A 12,783-nucleotide genomic window follows, 5' to 3' on the forward strand; every position below is an offset into this window, starting at 1 on the left:
GCTCATCATGATGACCGCAGCTCTCTTCTATGTGATGGTAGTTTAGATGATCGATATCGACTTGTAATGTGAAGACAAACTCGCTACTCGCGGTTTCGAGACTTGTAATATAATGTTCTATCTTTGTTCGGTCTTTTCAATTCGGAGACTAATATGATGATTGTATTCGGAGACTAATATGATGAATTGTATTCAGAGACTAATCTTCTATTGTATTCGATGAATCTGTTATTGATGTGTGCTGTCTATATTTTGTCCAATTATACATTTTGTAACCTGTGCAAAAAACAGAGAATTAAAAAATAAAAAAACCTAATATTCATACCAATGGCGCATCACATCACAGTGCGCCATTAGTATGCCAAAGGATACTAATGGCGCATCATTAAACAGTGCGCCATTAGTATGCCGAAGTTACTAATGGCGCATCTTGTTGTTGTGCGCCATTAGTATGCCAAAGCACCTGGGTATACATGGCCCCTTGGGAGGCATACTAATGGCGCACTGTTGTATATACTAATGGCGTATCTGAGGTCCGCCATTAGTATACCAGATACTAATGGCGCACCAGTGGTGCGCCATTAGTAAAATATACTAATGGCGTGGCACTAATGGCGCACCACTAATGCGCCATTAATCGCCAAATTAGGTGCGCCATTAGTAGGCCTTTTCCTAGTAGTGCTACTACTATACCTAGCCTGTTAACAACTGTGTGACAATTATAGTAGTAGCGCTTTTAACTGCAACCGCGCTACTGCTATGTAGATAGGAGTAGTGCCCTTGTGTACGAGCACTACTGCTAGTTAGCAGTAGCGCCTCCTTCTAGTACACTTTACTAATAAGATTATGTGTATAAGGTTTTCCCTAGTAGTGCGCCACTTATCGCTAGCTGGGAGGTGGACGTGATCTTTGGAAGGAGTACTTCTCTATTAGGCCCTTCTCAGTGCTCTACAATGTACACATGCTAAGGGTGCCACATAGACAGAAAAATGACGTGGCACGCAATTAAGGAGGAGAGAGAGAGAGAGAGCATCAGGCCCTTCCCAATGCTCCAAGGTAGGCATGTGCTAAGCATGTCACATAAGCAAAAAAATGACATGGCACAACAATTAAGGAGAGACGACACTTTGGTGACACGAGGAAGAACCAATGTCAAGCGCGTGAACCTAGGCAAACCACTTAAATGAAAAACGCTGACCATGCATGGAAGAGTTTAGGTGCTAAATCATTAAATAAAGTGAGCTTACATAGCAACAACAGTTTAAGCACCTATGCATTGGGGAGTTGAGTTTGCTAAGCTATTTAATGCACTTAGCATCTTATGTAAGCACCTTTGCATTGGAAGAGGTCATACTGACCCATGAAGAACCAATGCTAAGCACGTGGATCTATGCAAAAAGACTACCACCAATAATAAAGGAGTTTTGAAACTAAACAGTTAAATAAAGGAGGCTTAGCTACAAAAGGTAAGTACCAATGCATTAAGGACATTAGTTGCTAAGCATTTAATGCACTTAGCACCTTACTTTAGCATCAATGCATTGAAATAGGTCTTAGGCTGATCGTAATGGCGAGTATCATATACTAGCATCACGAATATGATACTAACATATGATACTACTTCTGTAATGTATAGTATCATAAGTTAGTATCTTAGATTGCCTTATTAATTATCATGCATGACACAAAATAGTACACCATTTATTATGATACAGTATCATAATATGATATCACATCATCTTTTTCCTCACTTAATTATATGTCACATCACTCAAAAAGTCTAGTTGGCATGCATGATACCGTTTATGATACTCTCATTACAACCAGCCTTACTGATTTCGCTCTCCCGCGCCTCCTGGCGTTGTGGAGTAGAGAGGAGCGGATTCTTGTCACTGGTATGTCCTTTTTGTTAAGATTTCATGTCCCAAGCACGTCGTTTTAATTATGGTGGCATTGTTATTTATTTTCAGGACAATAAAAGTGAATCATATCCTAGCCCTCTTTTCTATCCGTTCATTGTTGTGATTGGGGCGTTCTCGGCCGGCGGATCTGATGTTTATTTCGACCTCCATCGCAGCTGCGGCAAAGTGTCGGGGCGCCGCACAGGTCTCGACCGAGGCGGGCTAGCCCATTACAAGCGTGCATTGCATCGATCCTGGTTTTTGGAACCTTCTCAAAAGTTCCAGCCGGTTTTCCCGGTTTTGAGAACCTTCTAGAAGGTTCCTGAACCGGATTTTTTTCTGTTTCAATTTCGTTTTTTTTTCTGTTTCCTATTCTTTTGCATTCTTTTTAGTTTTTCCTTCTTATTTTCCTTTCCTTTTGCCATTTTTATTCTTTTTTTTTCACTTTTTCTTTTCTTTTAGCTCCGTTCTCATTTTAGTCTCATTCTAAAGTTTATTTTTTCTTTTTCAACCAATTTTCAGAAATTTAAATTTTTTTCCATATTTTAGATTTTGTACATATTTTTAAAATGTTCCTATTTTGCAAAAAATTTACAAAATTCCAGAAGAATTAGGATTTCAAATATTTGTTCGCTTCTTATAATAAATGTTCCAAAAATTTCTACATAGAATTTGAAATTTTAAAAGTTTCACGTTTTAGAAAAAATCAGAAAATGTTCCCAGTTGCGAAATTTGTTCACAACTTTAAAAATGTTCATGTTTTTTCAAATTATATTTGCAAATTCAAAAAATGTTCGGGAATTTCCATAAATGTTCCTACTTTCAATATTTGTACACAAATTTTAGAAATGTTCATGTATTGAAAATATATTTTGCAAATTCAAAAAATGGTTGGAAATTTCAATAAATGTTCCCGCTTTCAAATTTTTCTCAACAGTTTTAAAAATGTTCATGTTTTGAAAATGTTTGGAACCCACTTTCAAAATTTGTTCAAAAAGTTAGAAAATATTCCCGAACAATTTTTAAAAGTGTACCTACTTTCAAATTTTGTGCACAAAGAAACATGAACATTTGTCGCAAATTCAAAAAAATGTTCCAGCTTTCCAAATTTGTAAAAAATGTTCATGTTTTCAAATTTTGTTCGCAAATATGAAAAATGTTCCTATTTTGGAAATTTTGTTCATAATTTCGAAAAATGTGCATGTTTTATGGAAAATGTTTGCATCTTTTTGAAAATTGTTCATAATTTTAAAGAATGTATTGTCTTTTTTTTTAAATTCCCTTTTCCATTTCTTTTGATATTCCCAAAAATGTCGCTTGTTCATAAAATGTTTGACTGTTCAAATTTTGTTCGCTATTTTGAAAATTCGACTTTCAAAATATATTTACCTTTAAAAAAAGGAAATTCACGTTCAAAATTTCAATAAAGTTAAATCTGCTGCTGCTTTTTTTAGGATAAATTTGCTGTTGCTTATAGTTCATACTGAAGGGGCTGCCATTTGAGACATAGATACGCTAGAGTTACAGTGGCTAGCGACCATTAGCAGGGGGTGAATGTTCAACTTTTGGCCACTGTTGTCCATTTCTTCATGTGTTGCACTGTCTTTCTAGCACAAGAGCTATTGTGTCGCAGCGGCTGGCACAACACGAAGAAAACTAGAAAGTCGGGGTTTCGAATTGCAGCGGCAGCGCTCTTAGTTTTTGTCGCTTTTCCATTTTCCAGCACGCGAACGTCAAATGGGCCGACCCCGGCGAGCCACCCCTGTGCGAAGTGTCAACTCTTTGACGCAAAGAGCGTCCCATAGGATCTCCCGTCCTAAGGGGCTGCTGCTCCGCGAGAAAACATGAAGGACTATAGTAAACTAGGCCTTTTCCCAGCCCATTTAGTAACAGACCGACAGTCCACAAGTAGTCAAGAGTTTCTCCATCGACAGAAATAGACGCAGCGAGGGTAAGCCGATAGGTTGCTACGCGGGTTCTGCTCGACCATGGCGATACCTCGCTTCTAGCGAGACCGAGGAAAGCCTCACATCAAGCAGAGCACGAGATGGGCCGGCCCAGGCGCACGGGTGACCACAACCTCGTTTATATTTCTTTTTAACTTAAATTTATACTTCCAAATATTATAAATAAATACAAAATAAATTTACATGAAACATTTAAAAAATGTTAACCAAGCATTTAAAAAATGTTAAATGTGTATAGAACAAATGTTTCTCATGCATCTTAAAAATAATCAATATGTGTGAAAAAAATTAAACATGTATTGAAGAAATGTTAATCCAAGAATTTGAATAACTATAAATAAGTATTGAATTTTTTTAATAAAGCATTTAAAAAACGTGGACAATGTATTAAAAAATTGTTAAATCTGTATTTGAAAAATGTTAAATACGTATAGAGTAAATGTTTCTCATGCATACAAAAAATAATCTATGTGTGTGAAAAAGTTGAACCTGTATTTAAGAAATGTTAATCCAATAATTTGAAAAAAAATGTTAATAGGTATTTCAAAAATGTTAGTCAAGCATTTAAAAAATATATACCATGTATCAAAAAATTGTTAATTGAAAAATGTTAACCAAGCATTTGAAAAATATTCAATGTGTATAGAAAAACTGTTGATGATGTATGAAAAAAATGCTATTCTTGTATTTGGAACATGTTAATCAAGAAATTGAAAAATGTTAAATATGTATAGAAAGTTGACCATGTATTCAAAAAATGTTGATTTTGTATTTGAAAAGTGACAAGTTGTATTAAACGTATTAGCTATATACCAAACGATGTGTATGAAAAAATAGTGAAAACCGAGAAGAAACAAAGCAAACTGGTGAAAACGAGAGAGAAACACACTAAACTGAAGAAACTAGAAAGGAAAGAAAAAAAAGTGAAAACCGAGAAAGTAACAAAGGAAACCAAAAAAAAAAAGAAAATATAAAAAATGAAAAATAATGGAAAACAGAGAAAGAAACAAAGAAAACAGGTGAAAAACAAAAACAAAAAAGGCATATCAACATAAATCTCAGAACAAAGTGGATACTAGGAATGAAGCCCTAACAAAACTAACTCGATTACATGATAAATCTCATCCAATCCATCACCGTCCAGCAAGCCTACGAAAAAATTACTCACTCCCGGTGATGATCATCATAAAATTGGTGATGAGGAAGAGTTGATGATGATGATGGCGATGAGTTCCCCTCTCCGGAGCGCCGACGGACTTCAGATCCGGCCTCCCGATGAAGAACATGAGGTGGCGACAGCTTCGTATCGTAAAACACAATGAAACTTCCTCCTCATTTTTTTTCTTCGAAAGCAGGATTTTATAGATTCGGAGTTAGGGTCAGGGGAGCCCCGAGAGGCCCACTACCCACAAGGGCGCGCAAGAGGGGGTGGTGCTCCCTGGTGCCTAGTGGGAAGGAGGCCCTCCTCCAGTGGGTCTTTGCTCCAGTATTTTTTATTTATTCCAAAATAATTCTTCAAAAAATTTCATCCAATTTCGAGAACTTTTATTTCTGCACAAAAACAATACCATGATAGTTATGCTGAAAACAGCGTCAGTCCGGGTTAGTTTCATTCAAATCATGCAAATTAGAGTCCAAAACAAGAGTAAAACTGTTTGGAAAAGTAGATACGATGGAGACGTATCAGTACTTTAGGGAGATTTTGGTTACTGGGTACAACCGTTGGGAGGCGTGCAACCGTTGAGAGATGGTAGCACGTGTTATCTTCATCTGATTTAAATGACGAACTAACAAAAAGCTAGGTGTTTAGTCATTGTAGCCTATTTTTCGCTCGCTGTCACATCTTTTTATCTTTACTTACATTGTGCTCCTTTTATGAGGCAGTACTAGACCTCAGACTCTGTTTGCGTACTTCTGATTAATAAATTGGCTGCTTGCATTAATAAGTTGAACTGTTGAAGTCTGGCCTGGCCTGCTACTGTTGGGGTCCCCCCACTCACGGGTCAGGGTTGGCGGCGCCTTGTCGGAGGACCGCCGCAGAGTCGCGCCTCTTGCACATCTCTCACCGGACGTCTCACAGCCCGCCCTTCCGATCAGAGCAATGCTACACGCACGGATATATTATTATGGGATCAACAGGGATGCTCAGGTGTGTTAGTTTGATTGGATAAAAATCAGCGTGTGTGGCCCACCCCCACAGAAAATCGGGGGGAGAAGGTTTTGTTATGGGCAGGTACATAGAAACACCCCGTATTAGCCCGTTGATGTAGAATTATTGCTCCGATCAGCTCCAGCCTTGTGGATGCCGTAGCACTTTGTTTTTGGTTTTTTCTTCATTTTTTGCTATTCATTTGAATATGGGGATTGCCCAATTGGATTCATACAACTCACCACCTTAATTTCCTAGTCTCACAAACATTTAGTAAGATGCTATGCTAGAGGATCACATTGGCTCCCCGTATAATCCAACCTTTATTTTTTCTGCCTGACAACGATTCGTTACCAGCTGCATATATAATATAATAGTGTCAATAAACATCTTACATTTTGAGACGGAGGAAGTAGCCTTTTGAAACCTGGCGCCAACAGTATTTGGCTGCATCGGGAGGCACAGCGGGCTTAGTGCTTCTTCACAATGAGCAGGGAATAGTCTAGTGTTTATAGTACTAGTTTATAGTCTTATAAACTAAATGTGCAGTTATGTCTGTGCCAAGCCGGTTGCACCACAACGGCGGATGCAATGGATGAGTTCTCATGACATATCTCTGTGCCAAGCCGGTTGCACCATAACGGCGGATACACACGCTTGCGATAATGTCATTTGTAACCACAACACACTGTTCACACACGAACACGAACACGTCACCGTGTACCCTCGACGCCGGAAGTGATGCACCGCAGCTCACGTGAAGGAGACCCGTCTGGAAGCGCGGTACGCAGGCAATCCGGCGGGTGCTTTTGAGAACCCGAAACCCCACACGCCCGGGAGGGACCTCGTCAGGGCGCGCGGCAGCTATGGGCTGCCCTAGGTCGACCTGATCGCCCCTAGGGCCTCGAGGTTCGTCGCCCTGCAATGAAGAAGAACGAACGAAGAACGAGGAAGAAGAAGAACTAGGGTTAAGGAGAAAAGATAAAAGATAAAAAGTGGTAGATGATTTGTTCGATTGTGTGTTGTTGTTCAATCGGCCGTCACCCCTTAAGTATATAAGAGGCGGTTGGACTTCCCGTGCAAGGAAAAAGCTTCAATTCACATCCAAAACCCTAGTCCAATTCGGATTTGTTTGGTCCGAACTTTCCAAACTGTTAGGTAAAATCTGGCTGCACCTTGTGGGCCATGTTTAGGGGAGTAAACGATCTCGGACGGAAACGAGCCCAAAAGCAATCTTGACCGTTTCGACAAGGCGAACAACTTTCATGTTGAACTGTTTTTGATCTGAGGCCATCTTGAGGGGGGTTTCGGCTGTTTTCCGAAGTCTGCAGCAGCGAAATTCAAAACCCGGACGAACATACCCGGAGTGTCCGGCCATCCACAGAGAAAATCAAAACCCGGATGGTTTTCCCCAGAGTGTCCGGCCATCCAGTGTAGCAGTGTCTTGTACTAGCTGTTCCTTTTGCATACGACCTTGGATTAAGACGATTTTTATATCGAAATCGACCGTTTCGACGAGACGAAGATAATTCGTGTTGATAATTTTTCCATATGAGGACATCTTAATTGGGTTTTCAGCCATTCTTTAATCTGGTGTCAACATGAGCATCTCTGAACTTGTCATAACTTTTGCATCCGAGCTCCATTTTAGACCATCTTCATATCCATCTTGATCTTCTCGAAAACATCCATCCCATGGTGACCTCCAATCAAAAGTTTAAATTAATCTTGACATAGCTTAAATAAACTTTTACCATTATGCCACTTTTGAGAGTCAACACACACATGCAACATAAACCAAACATTGAAATATCCCCAACTTATTCATTAACATCGCAGTATATTAACATATAAATATATGGTATACTGTTTTGTACAGCACAACCAAAGAGTTCAGTGGAAAACATTGGTACGGTAGAAGCACACACACATGACTTCACCGTCAGAATATTCGAGTAACCCTCCAAAAGGAAAGAATATTCCCTTACTGGCGTAATTTTGAGAAAGCAAATGGGATAGTACAGCAAAAGGTGATGAGTTTTGTAGAGGAAGCAGACAACAACCCACCCGTACCTGGTCTGCATCATCTTCTTCTTTTGTCCTCGTATCATCAACTTACGAGTAGTAGAAAATCTGAGAAATGGAACCATCCAACGCGACTTGCTTTCACATGTGCTGCACAGTAGAATTGGATATATGATGTTACCACTTCTAGATTACAAATACAACCAGCATTTGAAACAATTGGCTAGACAATCATAAGCAAAAAAAATATTTTGCTTTTGCAATGTTCTCTTGTGCGCATAAAACTAGCCAGTAGTCAAGTAACTAAATTTAAGAAAGCAAGAGGTAGACAAAAGATCAACAGGTCCATACTTTCAGCCCAGAGGAAGGAATCAAGGTGTTCCCTGCACCGGAGGCTTCAAGGATCCATGATCAGTGGCAACATATTTCGCCGGAGACCTAGTATCTGCTGGATCGACCCTTTTGAGCAACAGAACCTTTGGGCTCTTAGGGTGCTTCTTAGCTTCATTTTGCCATAGTCTTATCGTTTCTTGATTAACCTGTGAGTCCAGAGCGATTTCGCAAAGAGCATCTAAACATTCCACTTTGATGTGATCGCAAAGACCCACTAAACCCTTACAGAGCAACTGAACTGAAGTGAGTCTAGGCAAAGCTCCTTCTTGTATAGTGGGGAATCTCGGTTCTCGCACCATGAGGCATAGATGTTGCAGGCTTGGGAAATCCCCATGTTTTATGTCTAGATCCGCAAGGTGGACTTCCACCAGTTTGAGATAAACCAAGTGCCGTAGCTTACGCAGACCTAGGAGAAGATGAGGCCCTGTCAGATTAGTATATGCAAGGCACAGCTCTTTCAGACCACGAAGGGACATAACAAACTGAGGGAACTGATTCAGGCTGCCTTGCAGTTTCAGTGAGCTAAGATAACCTTTTCTTGATGCTGCCATTGTGTTGTCGCCTTGATGGTGATTCAGCAAATCTTTGGAGGAATCATTCAGGTGAAGTGATAAAGAACGTGCGCCTACTGGAGTACTCATGCCGTCCTGAGCAAACTTGTGAATGGCCTCTGAAAGTACGGCGTAACTGCAATCTGTGCTATTGGACTCGCACCATATCTTGACCTTTGTCAGTTTCTTCATATGAACCATCAGTTCTGGAAATCCAGAGTTGTTGTCTATAACAACTCCTGCTAGAGTCTGCAAATTACTTTTTCCTTGCAGGAATCTCTTATGGTTCTTGCCACTAATCCTTTTGAGCTTCATCTTACCATAAAGGTGTGCAAGGTGAGGCAGACTAATGACTTCCACAGGCAGTGTCTCTATCTTTGTCTTCCTTAAGTCAAGTATCTCTAAGCAATGAAGCCTTTCCATTTGAACTGAAAGATTGCTGACAGAGCTCCCGAGTGTCAGATATTTGAGATGCAACAGTTTGTATATGTGCCCCAGATGTTCTTCATTCAAACCATTGCATTCTTTTAGATCCAACACTCTCAGCAGCTCAAAACTCGTCAAATCTGGAACGGCTTCTTCCGCACTCCCGAAGACTGTTAGAGATCGGGGGCGCAGCTGCTCACCAGCCGATCCTGATAACAAGTTATCAACTTTTTCTTTCAAAGAAGAAAAGAATTTGTGCAGGGGGTCGCGGCCACGTCCGGCTGGACTGGTACCATGTCCCATGTTGCATGCTGTGCCATTTGTATGTTTCTCAATAATTAGGTGACGGAAATTACTTCGGTTCCTAGCACTCAAAGAAGTAGCAATGAAATTCGAAGCCATGGACTTGTGCAGCATGAACTGGTGCATGATACCGTGAGGTTTGCACGTCTTGGCTTTCCCATTGTTGCTTGGATCAACAGGCAGAATGATATTTCTGTCAATTAGCTCATCTAATTTTTTATCGGCAATCTCTTGGTCACCATCTATGTATCCTTCGGCTAACCATCGCCCGGTAAGAGTTTTCCTGCTGACTGGGCGATCATTTGGGAATAGACTCGAGTATAATAAGCAGGTCTTGAGAGAATTGCCAGGCAAACTGCTGTAATTATTCATAAGAACTTGCCCCAGTTTTGTGAAGTGGCCATTCTTGTTCTCGTCCATACGAGAACATAGGTTATGGGTCATTTTTTCACATAGATCCCCTGTCAACTTGTGACCTTGCAAAGCTTTGGCAACACTAACAAGAGCAAGTGGGTGACCATCACATTTGTTCACGATTGCAGTTGAACCCCTCTCCAAGTCAGGTGAGCATCCATTGACAAAAACATTCTTGTCTAGATAATCCTTGGACTGTTCCGCACTAAGAGATCTTATACTGTACACATAACCATCAGGCAAGCTGCAGGCATTAGCTACTGAGGTCACAGTTGTGGTCACTAGGATTCTGCTCCCTTTTTCATCTGGGAAAATAGGTTTTATTACATCCCAGAGCTCCATCTTGATGTTATCAATTACAATTAAACACCTGTTAGCCAAATTGGCAAATGCAAAGTTAGTATGCTTGTCATTTGGAAGCAATTGGTTTGGTTGCTACCCCGCAAAAAAAAGTTGGTTTTGTTGCTGACTAACAAGCAAGTTTCCCGTTATGGTCTAAAAAGTCTCCTGTTTTGATCTACCAAGCCAACTGCCCAACATGGTGCCCATGGGTGACTAGGCCTATTGAATTCTTGAGAGGATAATTATCTTTGTAGTACTTTATTACGCAAGTTCTCTACTGGAAATATGAACCAAAAAGTCGATTGGTTAATATGACTCATATTTGCAGGAAAATTCTAAATTATCTTACCTTTTTAGGCTGTACAGTTTAATAGTTGTACTACAACTGATGCGGAACTCTAAAAATGTTGAGAGTTCTCTATTTCTTGTAAATCCTTTGCAGGTTATTTTTGAATTAATTTACAGGGCAACACACTCACCATGATCAGCGGCTCAGAAAATCCATGAAGGGCAATAATCATACTCCCCATGATCAATGGGTTTAATTTTAAACTGGTATATATTTTTGCGGGGTAAAACGGAATTTCGTTACTTAAGATAGTACCGGTGAAAAACTGATGATACAACTATATTAGTACACTTGCAAGACAACAGTTGTGCTCAATCAGGAGCAAGATACAACTGTAACCTATAGTTGATTAAATCTACTTCATTTAAAGAAAATATCTACTATGTTTTCTGGTGAACTGAGTAGGAACTACTTTTTTTTCTGTTATGTACAACTAACTACTTTTATAATATTCAAAAGGTTCTTACATTTATAAGATTGGGCTAACGTGCCGAGTTTGATACAACACAATTTAACCATTACTCAAAAGCCTAAACTGATAGGAAAATATAAGCAACAACACGTACTGTTAATACTCGAATTACTCAGACAATAGTGTGAAGAGTAGGAGATGGGAGGGAAACTATAGCATAGATATAATTTGGAAGGATAGTAGCAATATTTCTGATTGGCACTGACCTCTTGGTCTGGAGAAGACGACTGATATGCTGCTGGAGTTGTCGGAGTTTCTGTGGCACGGACTCCTGTGCTTCTTCTCCGAGAAGCCCCTCAAGTATGGCCGTCAAGAGCGCCTCCTTGGCCGCGACCCCGTGTATTTGATTGGACGCCACAGTCACCCAGGCACGGCAACTGAATTGCTCGGCGACTTGAGGGCAGTTGTACACTTCCCATGCGAGTGCGGTTTTGCCCGAGCCCCCAAATCCGACGATGGAGACCACCTTCAGCTTCCTGCGGCTAGCTTGGCCACCATCAACTAAGGACTTGCAAAGCTCCCGCTTTGCTTCCTCGATGCCCACCGCAGGAGAAGCCCCGTACGCGCCCGGATTATCTTGGTCAACGGGATTGTCGTCCAGGTCCGATTCGGCTGCGGCGGAGCAAAAGTCTGCATTGTATCTGATCTTTCGCTCATGCGCCGCATCCAGCTCCCGCTTGAGTCTCCCGATCTCATGGCAGAACTTTCTTGGATTGCGGATCTGGAGCTCTCCCTCGCACGCAGCGCAAGGAAGGAACCGGTCCAGGCAGTCCTCGATGTTATGTGCCAGGGCGCGGAATTCTTCCATGGATAAGATCTCTACCGCGCTGGGCTGCCCCTTGTGCGAGATCTGAACCTCCATGGACCCGCAGATCATGGCAAGCTCTCGATGCAGGAAGCTGATGTCGCCCTCGAGGTCCTTCAACTCCTTGTACCTCTTCTCAAGAACCGTGATCAGCTTCGATACCACGCTTTTTGTCACAGCGCTCACTACCGCCACCGCCACCTCCATACCTACGCTACGCTCGCCGGTGACCCGCTCGCTCCGCCAAATAACCTGTGGTGCGGTGACTTTAACTGCTTAATTTCTAGGAACAAGGCTTGCTCCTCTGTTCAACAGGTCGCTGTAGTGGCGCCACACTCACAGGCACACCATGTATAGACAACCGCTTTCCACGGTTCCACCCGCCCACGACGGCACCGCACGACCCGCCGACCCCCTTCCCCATCTCGAAGTATACTACTAGTATATTGCATGATGCCTTGGTTGTTGGTACCCGTAAACTATAGACCAACTTGCCAAACGAATATCTCCGCCGTTGACTAATACTATATATTGCATGATGCCTTGATAGTTAGAGCATCTGGTACGGGATCAGCTAGCAAACCAGACCCCCCCCCCTCCAGCCCCCTCCCTCTCCCCCTCCCCGCCGCCGCCGGCCGACTGCTTCCTCGGCCTGATGGCGGATCTCGGTGGCCGGTGCAGCAAAC

At 41.5% G+C, this 12,783-nt stretch overlaps 1 protein-coding gene across 1 annotated transcript; it reads right to left on the minus strand.

Annotated features, from left to right (window-relative positions):
* Positions 1 to 8,066: 8,066 nt before the first annotated feature.
* On the minus strand, positions 8,067 to 12,304 carry LOC119366838 (disease resistance protein RGA4-like). The gene is made up of 4 exons (XM_037632539.1): positions 11,499 to 12,304; positions 9,721 to 10,499; positions 8,394 to 9,639; positions 8,067 to 8,192 (listed from the first exon to the last, which is right to left on the minus strand). Exons 1-3 carry the CDS (start codon positions 12,302 to 12,304, stop codon positions 8,414 to 8,416), a joined length of 2,811 nt encoding a protein of 936 aa, XP_037488436.1. The 3' UTR covers positions 8,067 to 8,192; positions 8,394 to 8,413.
* Between the last annotated feature and the right edge of the window lie 479 nt (positions 12,305 to 12,783).

The sequence above is a fragment of the Triticum dicoccoides genome, chromosome 2B (genome assembly GCF_002162155.2).
Source record: "Triticum dicoccoides isolate Atlit2015 ecotype Zavitan chromosome 2B, WEW_v2.0, whole genome shotgun sequence".
Classification (NCBI taxonomy): Eukaryota; Viridiplantae; Streptophyta; class Magnoliopsida; order Poales; family Poaceae; genus Triticum; species Triticum dicoccoides.

Bases quoted from the DNA above. Each gene is read 5' to 3' on its own strand.
- LOC119366838 (XM_037632539.1), bottom strand. From the start codon at position 12,304: ATGGAGGTGGCGGTGGCGGTAGTGAGCGCTGTGACAAAAAGCGTGGTA. The intron at 10,500-11,498 runs GTCAGTGCCAAT...TTTGGCTAACAG, and splicing joins CGTCTTCTCCAGACCAAGAG to GTGTTTAATTGTAATTGATA. The intron at 9,640-9,720 runs GCAACATGGGAC...TGAAAGAAAAAG, and splicing joins ACATACAAATGGCACAGCAT to TTGATAACTTGTTATCAGGA.